The 22,780-nt window shown below is 49.1% G+C and overlaps 1 protein-coding gene across 1 annotated transcript in view; it reads right to left on the bottom strand.

The window, feature by feature from the left end:
- Positions 1-22,780, bottom strand: part of LOC111161130 (dynein axonemal heavy chain 9) — a 317,708-nt gene that overhangs the window by 17,012 nt on the left and 277,916 nt on the right. Inside the window, exons 64-67 of the mRNA XM_022524635.1 lie at positions 19,624-19,815; positions 18,425-18,616; positions 16,365-16,535; positions 10,976-11,158 (exon numbers count right to left, since the gene is read on the bottom strand). Coding sequence (XP_022380343.1) covers positions 10,976-11,158; positions 16,365-16,535; positions 18,425-18,616; positions 19,624-19,815 — 738 coding nt within the window. The remainder of the gene's footprint in view (positions 1-10,975; positions 11,159-16,364; positions 16,536-18,424; positions 18,617-19,623; positions 19,816-22,780) is intronic.

The following is a 22,780-nucleotide window of genomic DNA, read 5'->3' as shown; positions in this document are numbered from 1 at the left end:
GCCTTGCTCTGGATTAGGCTTTTGCTTAAAGGAATGCTTGGGCTTGTTTGACCTTCTGTCTAGACCACTAAAACTTTCTCCGTGTCAGCAAGAAGGCTGTTTCTCTTTCTTACCATTTGTGTGTTCAGTGGAGAAGCTGTGTACTTTCCTTTAAGAACTTTTCCTCTGCATTCATAGTGTAGGTAATCCATTTGGTGCAAGGGGCCTAGCTTTTGGCCTGTCTTGGTTTTCAACATGCCTTCTTCACTAAGCTTAGTCATTTCCAGCTTCTGATTTCAAGTGAGAGACATAGGAATCTTCCTTTCACTTGAATACTTAGGAGCCATTGTAGGGTTAAAGTTGACCTAATTTCAATATTGTTATGTCTCAGGGAAGAGGGAGGCCAGTGGAGAGGGTGAGAGACAGAGGGAGGCTGGTCAATGGAGCAGTCAGAACACATAAATATTTACCAAGTTTGATGTTTTAAATGGGCCAAATTGGGGGACCTGGGTGGGGCACCTGGGTGGCTCAGTCAGTTAAGGGTCTGCCTTAACTCAGGTCACGATCCCAGGGTCCTAGGATTGAGCCCATGTCGGGCTTCCCAGTCAATGGGGAGTCTGCTTCTCCCTTTGTCTCTCCACCTGGCTTGTGTGCTCTTTCTTGCTCATTTCCTCTCTCAAATAAATAAAAAATATTAAAAAAAAAAGTAAATGGGCATGGTTTGTGCACTCCAAAGCAATTACAATAATGATATCAAAGATCACTGATCATAGGTAACCATAACAAATATAATAATGAAAAAGTTTGAAATATTGTGAGAATTACCAAAATGTGACACAGAGAAACAAAGTGAGCAAATGCTGTTGGAAAAAAATGAGACCTATAAACTTGCTGGATTGCAGGGTTTGCTACAATCCTATTTGGGGGAAAAAAAAAATCTGTGAATCTCAGTAGAGTAAAATGCTACAAAATGAGGTATGCCTGTATTTAGTTTTCTTTTTTGAAAGTTTTTTGTTTTTTTTTTTTTGTCAAAGAGTTCTGGGCTTATTTACTTATTTTTTAGATTTATTTATTTGAGAGTGAGTGGGAGAATGAGAGCAGGGTGGGGAGAAGGAGAGAGAATTTCTTTCAGACCCCTCACTTAGCAAGAAGCCTGCCACGGTGCTCGATCCCATGACCCTGAGCTCATGACCTAAGCTGATATCAAGAGTCAGACCCCAACTGACTGAGCCCCCCGCACCCCTATTGTTTTCTTTTTGGTGCTTTTCCTTTAGTACCTTCTCTCTCCACTGTCTCCAGCTTGCATAGCTCCCTACCAGAAGTCTGCTGTCATTTCTCTCTCTGCTCCTTTGCATACACTCCACCCCACCTCCCACCCTGCCCCTCATCCCGCCTGCTTTGCCCTCAGGTTTCACCAACTTCATCATGAGGTACCTTCACATAGTTTTCATTAGGTTGATTCTACGTGGGGCGTGTTGAGCTTCTTGTGCCTGTGGGTTTATAGTTGCTGACAAATTTGCAAAGCCATGGCCCTTATTTCCTCAGGTATTTTTTTCTGACCCTCCCCATCACCTCCATCCTCCTGGGACTCCGAGGACATGTGTTAGATCACTAGATATTATCCTACAGGTCCCTGATGTGCTGTTCACTTTTTTCCAGTATTTTTTCTTTTGCCCTCACTTTGGATAGTGTCTTTGGCTATGTTTTCATCAGCGGTAAGTCTTCTGAAGGTCTCATTTTTCATTCAGCTACTATATTTTCCACCTTTGTATGTTCTGCGTATACGTTCCATTTGTACTTCATCATATTCCTATTTTCTTCAGTCTTCAACATACACAGCAAACTCAGGATCTTGTCCTAACCTCCTTGTGTGTGAATTCCACCATCCCTGCTATTTCTGGTGCTTTTCTGATCCACTTTTCTTCTGGATATGGGCTATATATTCCCGTTTCTTTACATGCCTGTAGTTTGTTTTGTGTGTGTCAGACACTATACATCTTATATTCCTGAGTGCTGGATTTCATTATATTCCTTCAAATAGTGCCAGAAACATTTACTATTTTAAATTTTTAAAATTAATTGTGCTCGCTTCGGCAGCACATATACTAAATTTTTAAAATTAATTAATTAATTTGCCTGCAGTTAATTTACTTGAACTCAGTGGATGTGTTGGTGGCTTGCATTTCAGCTTTGCTGTAGGAGGAGTACAGACCAGCTTTCAGTCTTAGTCTGGGTCCAGTTCAGTCCTTTTACTAAGTTGATACCCTTCTGAGAATCCTCCCTGGAACTTCCTATGTTGTTGCTGTTTTGTTTTTTGTTTTGTTTTGTTTTGTTTTTAATTTCTCTGTACTCCAGCTAGTGGGAACACAAACTATTCCCAGCTCTGTGTGAGCTCTAAAAATTGTTCTCTCTGCTCCTGTCTCATGGTTCCTTCCCAGCCTTGGCTAGTTTTTTTTCCTCACTTATGTACAGAGCCGTAGCCAGCCAGAGTTTCGGGGGCTCCCTCTGCAGATGTCAGGAGGCTCTTTGTCTGGGCAGCTCCCTGTCGTAGGCACTCTGCCCTACACAACCCACTACCTTGGCCTTCATGAGCTCTGGTCTGTGTGTGCTCAGTTCGGTAGAACTATGGGGCTTTTTCCTGAACTGTAGCCCAGAAACTGCCTCCCTATAGTAAGCTTGTACAGTGAGGGGATCGCCTTCCTTCTTCCCTTTCAAGCCTCACAGTCGTGTCATTGTGTGCTTGTCCACATTGCTGGATTGTACACCATCAAGAGTGAGCCCCAGTGTAATCTGTGGGCTGTGGGTGATGGTGATAATTTAGTGTAGGCTCCTCTTTTGTAACCAACGGGACCACTCTGTTGGGAGATGTGGATAGTGGGGCAGGCTGTGTGTGGAGATAGGGAGTATGTGGGAAACCTCTCTATGTCCCTCTTGATTTTGCTGTGAACCTAAAAACTGCTCTAAAATAATTAAATCTTAAAAAAATGTGCCATACTTAATTTTTAACACCATTTGGAAATCTGAAGTCATTTTGATAGAGAAACATCAAATGTGTAACTTGGCTTTCTTAAAAATTTCTCACATCTGCTTACAATACGGTGTTACTTCATTCTGACCATGATTTTGCATTTGCTAATTGAATGTGGAAGTGACAGAGACTTCGAGAATGTACTGTCGCTGAGGTTTTGCCAGTTTGAGAGTGAAGAACAATTCCGTAAATTGTAGTTGGTTTCTGAGGTCAGTATTCCCATGACCTTGAGCTGAAGGAGGAATGACTCACTTTCATTGTAGGGGCTGAGAAGAAATGACCCCACACAAATTCACTAAGTCTGAGTTGTGTCCGTTTCTTAGGAGAAGAGAAAAGTATAGACTCTAGGATAGTGTTTCCCACAAGCTGTTCAGCAAACATCAGTTTCCTGCGGTGTTGCCAGATTGGCTGGGGTGGGCAGTCAGGAAATTTCTTTGGCCAAGCTCTGGGCAAGTGGGTCCTTCTTAAAGACTCCAGCTATACTAACATCCAGAAACGTGTTCGCATTTGTGCGAGCCCGATTTTCTCAAATCCCTCCTGCCTGGATCCTCTGTGCCGCTGATTAATCCCTGTACTTGCCTGCTTGCAGGTCAAGAGTCAACTGAAAGAAAACTGACCAAGTAAATGCCGAACCCCTGTCTTAGGAACATGCTGCATTTCAGGGTCCTGTGACTTGCTTGTCGTGCGTCAGCGTGGTAGGTGAATCTGGGAGAATGAAGGCACCGGGTGGTGTGCGGAGAGGGGTCCCTTATTGTAGATACGAAGGCTAGCAGGCTGTGACCTTAACCACTTTATTCATCCCTCTAAAGACATGCTTTCATAATCGAGTAAAAACCTTATTTTTCCTATAGGTCTTCATTCTTTGGAGTCAGTGAGCCAAGCTGTTACTTACTTATTTTTTTTAATAATAAAGCTCAGATGCTTAGGCTACAGTCCAAATGCAGAGCTCAAACCTCCAGAGGGCCAGGAGTGTCCATTCAGAAAGGGCACCCCTGATGGGTCTGAAGCAGCTGGTGCCCTGGGCTCACAAGGGGGTCAGCAACACCCACATCGTCCTCTGTGAGTGGCCACAGGGTGCGCCCTGTCCTGATGGTCAGCTCCTATCTACTTTTTCTTCCTTATGAACATGGTCTTTGCAACCAGCTTTTCTGGAGCAGGGGAGGAGAGGAAGAGGGAAGTGGGAACGATATGGGCAGTGCCCCTGAGGGTGACCGCAGCCCACCCGGCTGGGTCTTCTGACGGAGTGCTGGAGGACCCGAAGGCACACGGGCCAGGGCGGCTGCCTGCTGAGGGGTGACTGTAAGTCATCAAAGGGTCAAAGCAAGGCCCTATCAGACCTGCACTATCAAGTCAGCGCCCAGTGGCTCGGAGTACAGAGCTGGACTAGTTCTCCAAGTCAGCGAGCTGGAGTTCAAGTCTGAGTGTCCCTCGTGTACTCAGAAACCGATCTGGTGATTTAGCTACAGGCAGCTTAGGAAACAAAAAGTCTGACGTCCTAAAGCCTCTGAATAATCAAACACGATTCTTGGAGCACCTGGGGGGCTCAGTCAGCTGAGTGTCTGACTTTGACTCAGGTCACGATCTCGGGGTCCTGGGATTGAGCAGCTGGGAATCTGCTTGTCCCTCTCTCTCCACCTTTTCCTATATGACCTTTATTTTGTTGACGTATGTTCCTGTAACCCTACTTTGTGGAGGTTTTTTTTTAATTTCCTTATTCATTCTGCAGCTCCGCAGGGAGTCTGCTTCCTCCCCTCTCTCTCCCTGCCTGCCTCTCTGCCTACTTGTGATTTCTCTCTGTCAAATAAATAAAATCTTTAAAAAAAAACCAAAAAACTCCTGGTTTCATTGATCTGTTCTATTTTTGTTTTTCACTTTGTTTTGTTTTAGTTATTTCATTTATTTCTCCTCAAATCCTTATTATTTCCTTCTTTCCACTGGTTTATTCCTCTTTTTCTAGCCCCGTTAGGTGTAAGGTTAGGTTGTTTGAGATATTTCTTGCTTCTTGAGGTAGGCCTGTATGGCTATAAACTTCCCATTTTGAATTGTTTCTTCTGCATTCCAAAACTTTTGGATTGTTTGTGCTTTCATTTTCATTTGTCTCCATGTAATTTTTTTTTAAAGATTTTACTTATTTATTGGAGAGCATGTGCGAATGCACAAACGGTGGGGAGGGGTAGAGGGAGAAGTAGACTCCCCGCTGAGCTGGGAGCCGGATGCGAGGCTTGCTCCCAGGACCCTGGGATCATGACCTGAACTGAGGGCAGACGCTTAACCAACTAAGCCACCCAGGCGCCCCTGTCTCCATGTATTTTTTTTACTTCCTCTTTGATTTCTTGGTTGAGCAATTCATTCTTTAGTAGTTTCTTATTTAACCTCCATGTGTTCTTTCCAGATTTTTTCTTGTGGTTGCTTTCTGGTTTTGTAGTGTTGTGGTCAGAAAAAATGCATGGTATGACTTCGATCTTTTTGAATTTGTTGAGATTTGTTTTGTGGCCTAATACATAATCTATCCTGGAGAACGTTCCATGTGCACTTGAAAAGAATGTGTATTCTGTTGTTTTAGGATGGAATATTCTGAATATTTGTTAAATTCATCTGCTCCAATGTGTCATTCAAAGCCACTGTTTCCTTGTCAACTTTCTGTTTGGATGATCTCTCTGTTGATGGAAGTGGGGAGTTAAAGGCCCCTACTATTATTTTATTACTACTGATTATTATTAACCATTTTAAGTACTTGGGTGCCCCCATGTTGAGTGCATATTTACAGTTGTTGGGGGGCCTGAGTGGCTCAGTTAAGCATTGGCCTTCAGCTCAGGTCATGATCTCAGGGTCCTGGGATTGAACCTGCATCAGGCTCCCTGCTCAGTGGGGATCCCACTTCTCCCTCTCCCTCTTCCCCTGCTGTGTGCTCGCTCACTCCCTCGCTAATAAGTAAAATCTTTAAAAAATATTTATAATTGTTGTATCTTCCTGTTGGATCGTCCCCTTTATGATTATTAAGTGTCCTTCTTTGTCCCTTGTCAGTCTGTTTCAGAGTCTGATTTGTCTAACGTCAGTATTACTACCCCACCTTTCTTTTCACATCCATTTCCCAGATAAATGCATCTCCATCCCTTCATTTTCAGTCTGCATGTGTCTTTAGGTCTGAAATGAGTCTCTTGTAGGCAGCAAACAGATGGGTCTAATTTCCTTATTCATTCTGTAGCTCTGTGTCTTTTGTCGGGAGGATTTCATCCATTTACAACTGAAGAATTATTCATAGGTATGTATGTACTTACTGCCATTTTGTTAATGTTTCACGGTTGTATTTATATTTCTTCTCTGTTCCTTTCTTCCTTTGCTCTCTCACTGTAAGTTGGCTTGCTTTAGTTATCTGGATTCCTCTCTATTTTTTGCATATCTGTTACGGGGTTTTGACTCGAAGTTTACATCTTCTGCATATAGCAGTCCATAGGAAATTAATGGTTGCTTAAGTATGAAATCTGGAAGCACTAAATTTTTGCTCCTTCTTCCTCCATATTTTAGGTATGTGGTGTCATGCTTTAGATCCTTTTATCTTGTGAATCCCTTGAATGATTTTTATAGGTATAGTTAATTTTACTGCCTTTTTGCTTCCTCCTTTTCTTAGTCCTGCTTATGGTCCTTCCTTTCTACTCAGAGAGTCCCCTGGAACATTTTTTGTAAGGCTGGTTTAGTGGTGACAAATTCCTTTTTGTCTGGAAAACTGTCTCCTTCTATTCTGAATGACAGCCTTGCTGAGGAGAGCGATCTTGGCTGCGGATTTTTTCCTTTCAGCACTTTGAATATATTGTGCCACTGCCTTCTGGCCTGCAGAGTTCCTGCTGGAAGATCTGCTCACAGCCTGATGGGGTTTCCCTTGTTTATCACTGTGCTAGCTTTGAGGCACCAATTTGGATGGGCTCTGGCCTGGAGAGTATTGGGGGGGTGATCTGCAATGTGTGTGGGTGTGCAGTGTTGGCGAGGTTTATGCATTGGTTCTCTGTAGGAGGGGACCTGCTGCTGCCCTGGGGACGGGCCAGCTAGGTTGGAGGGGTAGATCTGCAAAGTGTGTGGGTTGTGGGAGATGTGGTCTTAGAAAGGATTGCACTGGTCTTCTGGAGGAGAGAATCCATGCCATCAGGCTGGAGGCAGTGGGGTGTAGCGCAAGCACGTCAGGTAGCGAATGTCCCTACGCTGGTTCCCATAGGCAGCAGAGTGGTTTCGCTGGAGGGCGGTGGAAGGGAAATGGCACCTGGCAGCCCCTTTGTTCCTGCAGGAGTCTCCCTAGCATCTCTGCCTCTCCAGACTTGCTCTGAGATCGTAACTCACTCTCCCTCTCCTGTGCCCTAGGCATATTTCAACCTGCTGCTTCTATAGTATATCTGTACGGCTGTTTGTTTGCTGTGCCCCCTCCTTAAGGTGGGGACTCCATTTCCTCTTGGCCTCTGGCTCTCCCAGAGCTGAGCCTGGTGATTTGTAAAATTCCAGGGTTTAAGTCACAGTGGTTATAGGAACTCACGTAATTTGGCCTCTCTGGTTTCCAAAGCCAGGTGTGAGGGCTCCTTGGTGTGATGGTCTGTTTCTCCCCCTTCCCTGTGTCCGTGGCTGCTCCCCACTGTGTCTTCACCCTTCCCACCCTCTTTGCTGTGGCCTCTTTACCTTTAGTTGTGGAGTATGTTCTGCCAGTTTTGGGGTCATTTTCTGGGTTAGTTACACTGATGTGTTGCCTACCTGTATCTGTGAGGGAGGTGAGCTTGGGGTCCTCCTACTCCACCGTCTTCCCAATCTCTTTCCTAAGTATGGTGTTTAACTTATGCTTACAGAACATCTCAATTTGGACTAGTCACATTTTAAGTGCTAACCTATCATTGGCTGCTCCTGTAGACGGTGAAGATCTAGGAATTTAGTTTCTTGTAGAATTTTTCTACTTAGGCAGAGGACTTTCTGGGTCCACTGGCATCAGAATATGGCCCTTTGGAAGTTATACCTAGTTGATATAAAGAAAGAAATTGGCCTTTAGGAGTTTTGTACATCAGGCTTTTGTGCATTTGGTTATTGGGAGTCAGTACCCTTGACAAGTCAGCTTGGACTACTTGCAGAACCTGTTTTCACTGTGTAAGGCTCAGAGCGAGATGTCTTACTGTGGTGAGTTCCCAAGGCAGTTCCTCTCTGTGGGAACATGGTTGTGGCAAACTGACCTCTTTTCAGTGCCTACCCTATCTTCCTACACCACTTTTGTGGCTCAAAGCCTCTACAGTTCTTGGGCTTAGTATACTATGCCTCCCAGTTCAGCTGATACTTTTTGGCTGGTAGCCTTATGGTTTCCCATCCAGCCAATTATGAATGGTTACGAATACAAGTTTATCATAAATGCTAGGAGTACTGACTTCATGATTTAATTAATTAATCTCCTAATTTGGGTGCCCCATCTGATGTGCTAGGCAGCGTGAGTGGCCGTCTGTCCTCCTGTGTGCCAGCTGACCCACTCCCAGAACTTGAAACTGACTGTTCAACTCTTAATCTCACAGAACAAACTGAGGGTTGCGGGGGTGGGGGGAGGGAGAGGGTGGTTGAGCTATGGACACTGGGGACTGTATGTGCTATGGTGAGTGCTGTGAAGTATGTAAACCTGGTGATTCACACACCTGTACCTCTGGGGCTAATAATACATTATATGTTAATTAAAAAAAAGTGACTGTTCAGGAGACTCTCGGTCCAAATGTCCCCTCTGCCCCCTGCCAGGTGAGCTGGTCAGCAGAGCCAGCCATATGTCCCACAGTGGCTGGCTGGGAAGCCAGGGACGCTCGCTGCTGCTACATCAGACACCATGCTGTGGGGCACTCCCGTGGATACCTAGACTTAAGAACTCTCCCTTCCCTGAACTCTGCTGCCCTTCCCCTCGCCCGCCCCTTTCCCCATCTTTCTCCTCCACGTGCTCATCTTAACACTGTGCTCCAGAAATGAGCCGTCACCAGAATCACCTCGCCGCTGCTTCAGAGTACAGGTTTCCGGGCCCCGGCCACAGTGGGGGAGCTGGGACATGTGCTGTGAGAAATGCCCCAGGGGGGTCCGACAACCAGGCCGTGAGACTGGGTTTAGGTGACGGCATTTAAAAATATCTCTTCTCTAGCTCCCAGAGGGACCAGGAGAAAAAGGTCACCCGAGGTGTCCTGACGGCCTGTCCCCACATTTACTCACCTGCGTGGAATCTCTGCTCTGGCCATAGCAGGGGACTCGTAGAGCAGGGTGAGGGCTCCTCTGTCGGCTCCTCTGTAAGATTCTTCTCCTCGGCCCCACCCATTGTAGTCCCCCTTTCTCTGCTGGCCCCTCCCCTGATGCCACAGCCTTCTTTCTTCCTTTCTCTTCCCACATCTCTCTGTGTGCCTTCTGTTATGATCTGCCTGCCTGCTCATTCTTCTGAGGCCGTCCTTCTGCAGAGGAAGGCCCCCCTCTCGGTCTCCGGCACCCTCCAGCGGGGAGTGCTTAGACCTGCCCGGGGAGCTCATTGGTCAGCTTTGCCTGAACTAGACTGAGAGCAAAGAGAAACCTCTTTGCCCATCCCCTTCCTCTCTGCCCAGGCATAGTCTGTGATTCCTGACACCTGACCATGGCCGCAGCTCTTGGAAGAAAAAATGAGCGAACTGGAAGGTGGATGGGTAAACAGACTGTGCCCAATTGCACGGACCCTATAAGCTGGGATTGCCGCAGACCTCCCCGAGTCACTACTAGTAGACACCCGTGTGCTGCAGTAATGGGGCTGCATCACGTGACCCACCAAGTCCTCCTTCACCTTCGAGATCATCCTATGGAATGTTGCATTTCATTTGATTACAAGCTGGTACATAATTTGGAAACATCACCAATTACTATCTTCAACATCCCTTTCTGCCTCTCCTTTCTCCTTACTTCCCTCCACCTATACTGGTGGAAATACTCGGGAGGAAATTACCAGATTAAAAAAAAAAAGGCCCTCTAATTCAGAATTTGCAGCCTTGTTTCAGAGTTTCTAGGGAACAACTTGTGACAAAACACACAGTTGTTCCTCGTGCGCACAGGGACCTGTGGCGGTGTACATCTGAGCTACAAAACTGGGTTCTCACCTCCCCTCTGTCTGGGCCCAGTTCTGTTCACGAACGTGCCCGTGTATGCTGATGACAGCCCCTTCCTCAGCTCCTGAGAGGCAGCAGGACCCCCATGTAGCTGTCATGGAGGGGCACGGTCACCACAGCCAGGCCCCTGAGATGGTTCCCTCCTGGCACATCGAGGAAACTTGTGTGAGGCACTGGGGACAGAAACAGACTCATGCAGAGTTTGTGCAGGGTCTTGGGTCTTTCCTACAACCTCAGTGTTGTAAAAGACCGTTCTTGCCCCTGGTGGCTCGATAATAATTATCAGCGGATACTTCGGAGGTACTTACTACCCGCCAGGGACTGTTCTAAACACTCGATGTAAATGAATTTATTTCCTCCTTCCCAAAGCCTTATGAAGTAGGACCATCGTCCCCGTGTTACAGGTGGAGAGGCGGAGGCCCAGCAAGATCCAGGCCACTTTAAGGCCACACAGTGAGGAAGTGCAGGGGCCAGGGTGACCCCGGGGCCACCTAGTTCTAGAACCTCTCTCTCCTATCCAGTGCTCCTTTGCCCCCGATGGAAGCCGCTATGTCAGCAGAAGACACCAGGCTGTCAAAACCTCCCTCTTGCTTCCTCCTTGGGCAGCTCACGTGTGCTGACCAGCCAGTCTAGCACGTTTTGACTTCACTACGGCTTCGCTCGTTATAGAACTTTGGTCTTGGAGCCCCTGCAGCCCAGCCAGACCCTGGTTTCTGGCAGGGACGCCGTCCCAGGCATTCGGATTGCTACAGGACAGCTCTCTAGCTCGTAGGTCCCGGCACCCCCTCTTCCTCTCCTCTGGGCGTCCGGCTGTGTCCTCTGGCTGTGCCCTTTCCCACCAGGATGACCCACCCCTTACCTTCAAGCCGAGGTCCAGCTCCGTCAGCGAGCGCCGGATCTCACGGGTGAGGACGTTCATCCGCTCACACTCCTGGAAGGCGACCACGATGTAGGGGCTGCGCTCCTCCACTTTGGCCAGCAGCTCTGCCATGTTAAACTCGTCTGTCATTCGCTCCTGGATTTCTTCCAAGAGGGTCTTGACCTGCCCCGCGATGGGAAACATGAGGTTAAGAAGGGCTTCTAACCCCCCAGTACTCCGGTCCCCTGTGACCCGCTAGTCAAGATGCCGGTCGGCCATCCCGGGACTGTACTCCTGCTGCCTGCTCAGGTCAGCCGGCTCAGGCCCTGGGGACTGACCGTGGGCTGAGCAGCTAAGAGAACAAACATACCCGTTTGAGTGTGGCTTTCCAAGAGTCGGGAGTTGGGGAAACCTGGGGGCTGGCACTTCGTGGTGGGGATCGAACTGGAAAGACTCGGGGTCGCCTCGGGTGGTCGCCCCATGAAGCTGGAGCGACGAGCGGAGGGATGAATGGATGTGTGCTCACGATCCCCATTCTCTCTGTTTCCCTGAGGCCTCACTGCACTTTCTGTCCTCAGGTCCTGGGTGAAGCAGCCCCATCCGTCACGGAGGCCTCCTCCCAGCCCCACGGTTCCTTTCACCACAGACTGTCAGCTAATTAGACCAGGGGAGCTGGAACCACCGGGATGTCTCTCCCGGAAAACCAGAACCGAAGCACGAGATCCTGGGTTATCCCGGGGCAGGCACGTAGAGGCTGAGTCTGCCATTTTGCAGTAAATGAGTAAGCCCAGGAGGTCTGTCAGCAGAGAGAGAAAAATGGAGCGAGTGCAGACGTAATAGAACATGTAGCCAGCAGGGAGCGGGGAGGTAGGGCGCCAGCGAGAGGAAGCCAGCCCTGCCTGGGTCACGAGAGCCGGGCTCCTGGGCACCTGCTGGGGTTGGCGTTGTTCATCATCTCCTGTAATGGCTTGTGAGACTCCCTCCTCCCCATGGTCCTGGGGTGCCGTCACGAGTCCGAGCCTCCTGCAGTCTGAGGAGGCCAGCCAGCTCCTCATGCCCAGGAGCGGGAGAATGTGAATCTCGAGTCTGAGATTCAGGGACAGGTGGTGGCCAGAGCCACTGACCCGAGGGCCCTGAAAGGATGCTCTTCTTTCTCCCTGGGGCCCTGGAGCCGTTGGGTTTCTGTCCTTTCTCGGGTTGGTTCCTTTGACACAGTGGGCTCATTTCTTGCCTGTTTCAGCTAAATTTGTCTCTGTTGCTTGTAGCCAAAGACCCTTGGTTGAGTTGGTACCGTTCTGTTAGGTATCGCCTACGTGCGTGGGAGCAAGTCAGCTGGGCCTTGTTTTTTTTTTTTTAAATCTATAAAGATTTCCAAGAGCATCTTTCTTCCCCCGTGCCTCTCCCCCAACCCCAGGGCTGGCAGAGATCAAATTGAGGGAGCTGATGGATGTGGCAGCATCTGAAAGAGCTACAGAAGGATTATCAATACTCACTTTGCCTTGTATCATTAACACACAATACCGTCTCTCGGAAAAGAGCTGATGTCTGGAAAAGGAGAGTAAAGCCTCCTCTCCCTGTCAGAAAGGGCTCTCTGGAGCCACCACAGCTAAAACCAGGACGGAACTTTAACAGTACCCGAGAGCTGCTGCTGGCGGAGAAGACAAATGCCAAAATTATATCATGTTTCTATCGCTGGAGCGGAATTTGAAGAAATAGCCCTATATCCGTGAGCTGCCGCTCGGACACCACACAAAGAGACGAAAAGATAGTCCGGAGGTGCGGTCCCAAAATACACGGAACAGAGTTCTCTTCTGTCCAGAGTGGGGCGAGCAGGATTTGGAGACCAGACCTGAGGCCAGGGAGGACAGCTAGGGAAGGGAGCGGGTGCTCAGACCGGGGATAGCCCAGGACAGGGAGGACTGCTAGGGAACGGGGGGGGGGGGGGGGGCGCGCGCCCAAGGGCCTTCAGATGGGAAGAGAGGGCTGCAAGGGATGTGGTCTAATTTTTTCCACAAGCAAACTCCTCTGCCTTTTTATTTTTCTTTTTCAGAAATAAACGGTTACCTTAAAAAGCTAAGCATTATAGATACTTACAATATTCGGAACAAAATCCTGTCACAATCTTGTCTCTTCCCTCTGAGGCGGGAGAGAGAATGTTAACTGCTCTGTGTTTCTAATTCCTGCAGACGTCCTTCAGTACACAGAACTCTGTCCATCTCATATCGATGATTACTTCTCCGTCCTCTCTTCCTCTCCCTGTGCCCACTCCAGCCTTCCCCCTTCCTCTGCCCTCTCTCTCTGTCCGTCTATCCCTAGTGGAGTCATACTACACTTGCTTTTCACCTTGTAATAAATCCTGGACAGATTACAGATACACACAGATTTGCCTGTTAAAAAACAGTATGTATTTTCTGTGCGTACTGTGATGTACAGAATGTACTATATGTACACATAGAATAGTATATAATACATCTATTAGGTCACTGTTTGGTATGCCACGATTTATTGTTTACTTCCCTTCTGATGCCTGTTTGGTCCATTCATTTGTACTATAATCAATCTGTAATAAATATATATATATATACCATAAAATCTGGGTACTTTGGCGTGTTTCCACTGGCTGACTTTCTAGAAACAGAGCTACGGGTAAAAAAAATATGTACATTTGAGATGTTAGTAGCTATTGTTCTGGAAGTGAAACCTCCACCAATGGAGGGAGAATGCCCGTTTTCCGACGCCCTCACCACTGGATACTATCGCCTTTAAAACTGTACCATTAAGTGAAAAATGATATTTCACATACCTTCATGGAGTCAGGAGTGACACTGAGAACTGCTGTTTTCATTGGTCCTTCGTATTACTGTGACTTTGTATCCCTCTGTCCCCCCTCCCGTCCTCTCTTCCTCCTCACCTAAGAACTCGTGTATTAGCAAGATTGCCCCGTTCCCAGTGAGCATGGCAGAGTTTCTCTTAGCTTGTCTCTGACTTCATTCACGGTGTTTTAAGCTTTGCACATCTTTCCAGTCAGTCAATTTTTCCAGTCAGCAGATTTGTCAGTCTTTATCGATTCAGAGTTGTTTTTAAAAAGGGTTTGTTTTTAAAAAGCCTTCTTTGTATGATCATAAACTCATTCACCAGGTTTTCTTTCAGTACTTGTTACGTTTTCATTTAAAAATATTTCATTGTGGCCATCTGAAAGGTGCTGTGCTATAAGGAGTCAGAGCACCTGTTTCGCTTTCCTCAACAGGACGAGCCACTTGTCCAATACTAGTGAAATCCAGTAGTCGAGGGCCTGTGGGGGACACACACCCCCTCATCCCCTATACAGGAAGGGTGTAGGTTTGAGGGAGGACCTGCAGCCAGCGCGATGGGTTGGATCGTGTCCCCCTAAAGCACATGTTTTAAGATATCCCCCAGTATCTTAGAATGTGACTGTGTTTGGAGACAGGGCCCTTAAAGAGGCAATTAAATTAAAATGAGGCTATGAGGGGCCCTTACTCAATCTGACTGGCGTAGGAAGAGGACAGATGCACAGAGAGACACAACAGGGGCCCATGAGCTCAGGGGGAAGGCCTCATGAGGCCACAGGAGAAGAATGCCATCCACAGGCCAAAAGAGAAGCCTCAGAAGAAAAGCAACCTTGCTGACACCTTAACCTTGGACTTCCAGCCTCCAGAATGGTGGGAAAATACACTTATTGTCCAAGCCTCCCGGTCTGTGGGACTCGGTGATGGCAGTCGGGCAAATTAACGTGGCCAGGCACCCCCTGATGGGTAGAGGCACTTGGGGACAGCAGTTCCAGCTCAGGTCATCAGAGGAGCCCACAGAGTCCCTAGAACATCCAAGCGGGGGCCGAAGATGGTGGGAGGCGGCCGTGTCTGCCCCACACTGCCTGCCCGGGTGCCTGGAGGCCCAGCGGGACACCTGTCCCAGGTTCTCATTCAGATGGAGGCAGGCAGGGAGCAGATCCGCGCCGTGTGCCCCTCTGGGTCACCTCCACTTTCTCTGTTCTTTGCCGCTCCGCTGAGCTGTTGTGTTGGTGTGAAGGAGGACGTGTGAGCCCAGCGCTCATGGCCCAGCCGCTCGAGCAGCACACGCACAGCCCCCTGCCCGGTGCGGTGCGTGCAGTCCATTTGCCTCTGTAACACACACACACACACACACACACACACACACACACACACATACACACGTCATTCCTGGAGCTGGACACGGGGGATGAGGACTTTCCGGGAACCAGCAGCTTCTTGGAACCCCGCCCGGAGAACCCTGTGTCTTCCTTGCGTAGCCCTGGCCTTTTTCAACGTTAGGGCTGGAACAGTTTTCATTCCAGCTGGCTTGGCTTCTGGGCAGCATAACCTTTCTTCTCTTCCTTTTGTTCTCAGGTTCTATCTGACGCCATCAGATAGTGGGGTTGGCTGAGCGGTGTGATGCAGAGCTGCCTTCTCGAAGGATGCTCGCCAGCCGGGTCACCAGGTTCCCGTGCCTAACCCGACTCCAGAGGCAAAACTCCAGGCTCCTGGGCTCGCCCGGGGGTGTACTAAGACCTGAGGACCACCCCATGGCACCACTCCACACCGACCTCTGAACGGAAGTCCGACTACTTCACTAGGAGGCGGGTTGTTTTCCGAAAATCAATCCCCAGAGCCTTAGAAGTCGGTAACCACCCAGCTTCCCGACCTTCAGTCTTTCCTCTCGTAAACCCAGTTAAAGGAATCCAGGCAGCACTGGGGAGCGGAATGGGGGCAGTGGGGGACATCGTTCAGGGAGAAGTTTCCCTGCGGATCCTTCCTATTCTGCCCTCACAGCATGCACCCCAGGAGCAGAACCCTCAGATCACCTCCGGGGGTGTGACCTCACCCCAGACCGACCCCAGTCTGCTCTTCTGCTTTCCTGATGTTTCTGCAAGTCCCGTGCCCGCAGCCCTTCCTCACCTGTGTGTTGGAAGACTTCCTGATCCAAGTGCACGCAAAAAGAAGGCATTTTTGTTTTCGAGTGACTCCGCCCAGCGAGCCTCTAGTTGGTGGGGTGTGGGTGGCTCTCGTGAGTGCAGCCCCAACCCCGCACTGCTCAGCTCACTAGGAAATCATGAGGTTCCTTCCTAGCTCCCCACACCACTGCTGTTCCTGCCTTTCTTCCTTTTGGCAGAGAAATGGACTAGAGACGGTCTTCGGGTGAACGAGAGAAGCAAACCAAGCCCCGTGGCAGGTGCCTCTGGTGACTAAGCTGGATGACCAGCGCGGTGGGTCAAGGCCATGCGGCCACAAGCGAGCGGAAGGTGTGCAAGGTGCGGTCTCCGCTGCCAAGGCGGCTGGCAGGAGGAGCATCTCGAGGGCCGTCCTCGGGCTCCCGGAAGGAGCTCTGGCCATCCTCCTCCCTGCCCACCTACCTTTTCCTCCCTCGTGGCGCCTGCTCCGGCTCCGGCGTGGCCGTCCCGGGGCTGCAGCTCCAGCACCGTGCGGAAGAGCTTCTCCGAGGTCTGGGTCAGGAAGCCGATCTCGGCATTGGGGTGCAGGCCGTAGAGGTAGGGCGACTCGGCAGGCAGCTGGTCGTCGATGTACTGCAAGTCAGGGCTGGAAGTGACGCACGAGCCCAGATGCGGCTCCCGCCTCCCACGCCCACCCCTGGCTGCTGCTAGCCTCGCCCCAACACCATCTGTCCCTGCATGCCCGGCCGGGACCTTCCCAGCCCATGCGGGCATTCTTGTCTTCAGGAAGCTCAGATCTGTCTCCAGTCTCCCCCGCTCAGCCTGCTCCCAGGTCTGTACCTGTCCCTCCCTCCGCACACCTTCCGAGTCCTCGAGAAACACCCCACTTCGCGTCTTACTCGAGTCCTCCTGCGGCCCCCGCTCTCTCTCCCTTAAGTTCCTCTCTCTCTTCCCCATTGATCTGATCAGAGATGACGAGCCTAGATTCAAACATGGGATCATGCACGCAAAATAAAAGTGAGAATCGAGCTGTGGGACAAGGCAAGTTTTGTGGTTAACCAGGGAATTCCTGCCTCTGGCAAGAATTACTTGAATTAAAACAGTTTTTAATCGTGCCATCTGAACAACACATTCCTGTGCTCAGTGACAGTAGGCCACCGTTGGCTGTCCCTAAAAACTCTGACCCTCACTGTCTTCTCCGAATGTTTTCTGGGTACCCTCCGGTTCTCTCCACTACCGTGAGAAAGTGACCCTCAGGGTGAGCTCCTGATTTGATTTTGATTTCCTGCTGTGTCCTCTCGTCTAAGTAAAAAATGGCTCATTCCTTAAAGGTAAATTTGTGTGCTTAGTTTTGTATTTCTTCCAACCCCCAGAACACCTCTGAACTCTTGGTCGGTGCCCTGTAACCACCGATAAGCTGGTGGATTAAAGAGATGTAAAGAAGATGAAAATCCGTCTCAGTCATTTGGAACCGGCAAACTCCGCCGTTGCCCATCCCCAGCTCGAGCCTCTTGTCGGACGGCCCTGCAGGCACTAGGGGGCGCCCTTGCACAACTTTCTCTGCCTTCCGGTCAAGCAGTTTTTAGAAATTCCTTCTTTTCTTTAAATAATCCTAGTGTTTGAAATTTCCTTTCACAGGTTCAAGTCTTTGTGGTTTGAATGACTTTGGCAGTTTATATTTTTCAATTTTATCGTTTTTTAAGGAAAATATTTATTGAAGTAATCTCTATACCCAACGTGGGGCTCGAACTCATGACCCCAAGAGCAAGAGTTGCCTCCTCCTCCCACTGAGCCAGTCAGGCCCCCTTCTGTTTAAATTCTATGAATTCAAAACTTTCTTTTTAAAGTTTGTATTCATGTTTCTGTGACTGGTATTTCCCTTAAGGCCGGTATTCAGAGTTATTTTAGGCTTTTTTTGTTGTTGTTGTTTTATTTTTTTTTTTAATTATCCTTTAACATATCTTCCATGGCAGGCTAAATAGGCAAAGATGGTCACTTTAAAAATAGCTGTGGTCATAGCCAAACGAGAACTCAAAGTGACAGTCCCGAAGAGCTCCCTGGGAATGTGTGTGCACAGGGGCCTGTGTTTACAGCAGCCAACATAGAACAGGAGGGGTGAGTGATCTGCCCACGTGGTCGGGTCCCTCTGAAGATACTTGGAATCGCTAACATAAAGTTACTCAAAGTTGGCTAAGTCCTTAACCTGGAGTTTTGCTCCTAATGGCTCTGTCAATATCTTGGATAAAAACAATCAAATGAGTGCCCCAGATGTTATTTGTAGAAAAGAGCAATGAATAGGGTTATTGAACCAAGCATCAACAATAGAAAGATCTATTTCATTGCTAATTTGAGGCTGGGAATCCTACCGCTCTCCAATCAAACAGGGTAAACTTGGGGCTGAGAACCACACTCCATATAAGCTCTGCTCTACAGGTCGTTCTTCCCTGTCCCTGTGTGAACGTCCCTGGTCCTGTATGACAGACTTGAAGGAAGCCCCAGGTCTCGCGTGAGCAGAGCCTTACCTGATGGTAGCCAACGAGATCCAGGTTGCCCGGGAGCGGGAAACCTGGTGCCAGAGACAGCTCTCCTTCTAGTATTTCTGGCCTGATGAATTCCTCCAAATACGTCCTGCAGAGTCTCCTGTCCCAGTCATCTGTGATGTGGCCTCCGTACATGATCTCTCCAAAGAGGTAGCGCAGATCATCATAGGGGACCTGGGAGATGGGGAAGAAAGAGCTCCACACAGACATCGGGGCTGCCCTTGTGTGTGGGCAGAGTGTAAGCCACAAGATGGGATGATTTTGAAGACGAGGAGCAATGCTGTCTGCACCTGCACACCCAAAGCACCCCAGGGAGCTCGGTAAATGCTTGAAAACTTACATCTGAGAGTGAGGAGAGGCAAGGTGCCAACCCCCTTGTGTATATGCCTTCCCTCTTTCATGGTCATTAATGGTGGCCAGGAAGTCAGGCTCCATCTGCAAGTCCCTCCCATGGCAAATAGCACAGGGGACAAAGTAAAGACCAGGGAACGTTCCTAATTTCATACCACTTCTCAGCATATTCATTTATGGTCTCCTCCCAAGTTCAAAGTGATTGAAATGGAGCAGGCAAAGTTAAGATAGTGATGTCAGGTGGGGAACCATGTGGGGAAAGCCTTGTGTCCATGCAGAGAATGAAGAGGGGGTGTTGGGGGTGAGCTTCCCAGGACCCCGGAGCTGGAGGCAGAGCGATGGCTTAGGGCATCTGGGCCTGATCCACGTTTCCCACCTGCAAGCGGAGGGGGGCCTTGCTGATGCTATGTTTGGTCTGTGAACAACAAAAGCCTGGATGGTCTCAACATTCCCTTACATGGAAGGGCATGGGCTGTTAGTAGAAGCTTTCTATGAAATGGACATAACAGAGAAGAGAGAGAATTGGCTAATTCAACCAAGAACAGGTATCAGGTGGGCATGGTCTGGTGGGTCCTGGGACAGAGACTCAAGGGACTCACTCGCACCAGGCATGAGTCGCTGGTTTGGTTTCCTGAGCTTTCTGAGCCCTAACCTCACTGTGATGCCCTTCTCGGCTTCACGCTACCCTTGGGTTGGCCTTTCCTTCCTGTACTCGGAGAGGGTGTAGACCATTCGCACCGCGTGCCCTTTCTTCCTGTGCCGACTGCGTCACCCTTCTGAGGGGTGGCCCCGCCCCTGCCCCCCCGCGGCACTGGCCGGAGACTCTATACCTTTGCGTTGGCCTCCAGGAAGTTGTAGAGCACGTTTACAGAGATGGTGAGGTCTCCGGTGTTGAAGGGGTACGAACGATTCCATCCCTGCGGCCCGAACTTCCGTCTCTCTGCCACCACCCCGTGAAAGTAACAGAGAGCAAAAAGGATGCTCTTAAACTCCGTCTCCCGGGAGCACATCTCCAGCGTGTCCTGCAAGGGAGGTGTGGCCTCCGACGTTAGCACAGATCTGCTGTTGCGCCGCGCGGACCAGCGCGTGGGTTATGGCGGTTGGAAGTTGCGCTGGAAAAGCTTCCTGTAGGTCCTGGTTAGATTTGGAGCTACAGTCCGACTACAGATTGCCCTGCGGGTGGGCGCGGGCTTAGGGTCCGAAGGGACCTTGGTGAGGGGCTGGGCTCTAGTTTAAAATCTGAGTTAAGGTTTTAGATTCAGGTTCTTACAGGGTTTGGTTTGCAACCGACGTCTGCATCCCTGGGTGTGCCAGTTAAGTCCCCCAGCATAGCTGATGGCAAACGGGGCCGTGGGTCGTGAGGGTCGCGTGGGACATGGGAGTGACACTTTGTGCGGGGGTGTGGGTAGGGACTCCTATAGCATCATCTCGGATTTCTCCCCTTCCTGTGCGCTCTTCTTGCCCACAGTGGAACCAGAGCAGGTGTGGTCACGGCCGGTGCGACCGAGGGGGAGGATGGGAATCAGAGCCTTGAGACAAAGAGGAATCCCAGGCCCTTCACCATACCACCTGATCCCCTAAACTTAAGCAGGGGGGACCAGCCACGAGGCTGCGGGAACAGGAGCGCAGAGGGGTCCCGCCTGCCGTGCGTAAGATGGTGGGGGGGGTGAGGCTTATGAAGAGGGGATTAAAGAAGGGACAGAAGGAAGAAATAGAAAGCAAGAGACAGTGCAGAGGAAGGCAATGGGATTGTGCTTGGCAGATTTTAAGGGGGTCGGTGGTGACAGTGTGGCAGATGGGGAAAGTGTGCATCTTGAAGGTGTGGAAGGACAAGCATCCTTACATTGCCTGGAATGAACAAGAATTTCCCCTAAGTGAGACCCTTTGTAATCAGGAAGGAGCAAGATGCTGCAGGCAGAGCCTACAAGGGACGCTTTCAAAGCTCATGCCAATTGGACTGGGTTGAGTCCTGCTGTTTCGTCCGAGGACTGGTCCTTAGACTTCGCTCACCTGGGCAGAAGCAGAGGAGACAGGACCAGTTCAGCTTTTACTAGCTCTGACTTTTCCATGATGAGCCCAGGACAGTCCCTATCTCTCCCTGGATATGTGGCGGTCCCCCTGTGCCTTTGCTGGGTACCATATTGGGCACAAAGCTATGGCTAGGAAAGGTCAGAGGTGTCACAGAAGGACAAGTCACTGCCTATGTGAGCAAGACCTTAACTGCCTTCTGGATGTAGGATGCTTCTTTTGTTACTTTTTTTTTTTTTAATGAAGAAATACTTGATTTTTTTTATTTTTAAGATTTTATGTATTTATTTGAGAGAGAGAGAGAGGAGAATGAGTGAGTGAGCATGAGTGGGGGGGGAGGATGGACAGAGGCAGAGGGAGAAGCAGGCTTCTGCTGAGCTGGGAGCCTGATGTGGGACTTGATCCCAGGACCCTGGGATGGTGACCTGAGCTGAAGGCAGACGCTTCATGGACTGAGTCACGCAAGCGCTGGGCTCTGCTAAAAAAGGACTCGAAGCACAAAGACAAGAGTCCTGGTTGACGGTGGCACACTCAAACAAATAGAATTTGTTCTATTTGTATCAGAATAGAATGATCGTCCCCAACAGCAGGGTCAGTAGGGATCCAAGAGCTCCATTCTGCCATTTGTCCCTTAAATGACTAAAATAGGGCTCTGAAGGAACAGAGTAAATATAGGGGTAGTAACCAGGCCTCTGTTTTGGGGCACTTAATAAAAGCAGAATGGAACAATTAAAACACTTGTGAGCAATGACTGTACTCCCACATCTATCTCTCTTTCTCAGAATGAGTTACCCAAATGGGCCAAAGCCCAACGGTGGGAGGGCCTGAAAAACCAGGAAAAGCTTGCATCCTTTGGGATTTATTTCCGTGGTAACCCAGATGGGACGTGGGGCTTGTAGGGACAGAAACCCAAGAACAAGGGTCTGGGGAGAGGCTGAGAGGTGAAGCCAGAAGGCCTTCATAGATGGTGATAATCCTACTGAGGCATAATATTGTAATATTAATTACTAGGAGGCCCAGCATCTGAGACACCTTCCTGCCCTTCTCCCTGGATCTGTCCAAGACCCTCGAGGCGAAAGGTCAGAGAGGGGTCTGTGTGTCCTTCAAGAGAGTTAGCTAACTGCCTCCCAGTGCCTTTTACTTTTCAATTATGAATAAAAAAAAAAGTTCCCGGTAGAATACACAACATACAATTTATTGGGTCAACCATTTCTAAGTGTCCATTTCAGTGGTGTGATGTGTGTTCACACTGTTGGGCAACCGGTGACTTTTCGGGGCAGAAGAAATTTTTTGTTGTTGTTGTTGTTTTGTTTTGTTTTTATCTTTAGCTCAACTTTTTTTTTTTTAAATAAACATATAATGTATTATTAGCCCCAGGAGTACAGGTCTGTGAATCACCAGGTTTACACACTTCACAGCACTCACCATAGCACATACCCTGCCCAATGTCCATAACCCCAACCACCCTCTCCCAACCCCCTTCCCCCCAGCAACCCTCAGTTTGTTTTGTGAGATTAAGAGTCTCTTATGTTTTGTCTCACTCCCGATCCCATCTTGTGTCATTTATTCTAGAAAATATGGTTTTGCTTTTGGAACCAGACACTGCCTCCTGGACAGAAGGCTGTAGGTTTCAGACTTAAGAATGTTACATTTCCCCTACATGGAATATGAAATGTGGAAAATTTAAAAGTTCTGACCACTGGTATGGGGTACTTAGGAATTTAGTGAAGGCTTATTTAGGAAGAAAAAAAGAAAAGCACATAAAGGAAAGGGAAGAAAAGGCCCACGAACAAGACAGAGTCCTATTTTCTACTCTGTTACAACAAGCAGGGGTTTCTTAATAAAACGTCGAGCAAAGAGATCTCGAATCTCCTGGTAATGTTTCCCCACTTCCTGTTCCAGATTGTGAGTGGGTTTTGGAGTTGGGATGGGAAAGGGAGTGAGAAAGGAGGCTGGCCA

Source organism: Enhydra lutris, unplaced genomic scaffold (assembly GCF_002288905.1).
Source record: "Enhydra lutris kenyoni isolate GAN:26980312 unplaced genomic scaffold, ASM228890v2 scaffoldscaffold82, whole genome shotgun sequence".
NCBI lineage: Eukaryota > Metazoa > Chordata > Mammalia > Carnivora > Mustelidae > Enhydra > Enhydra lutris.
The sequence above is the reverse complement of the archived record's forward strand: the minus strand, read 5'-3'. Positions and strand labels throughout refer to the sequence as shown.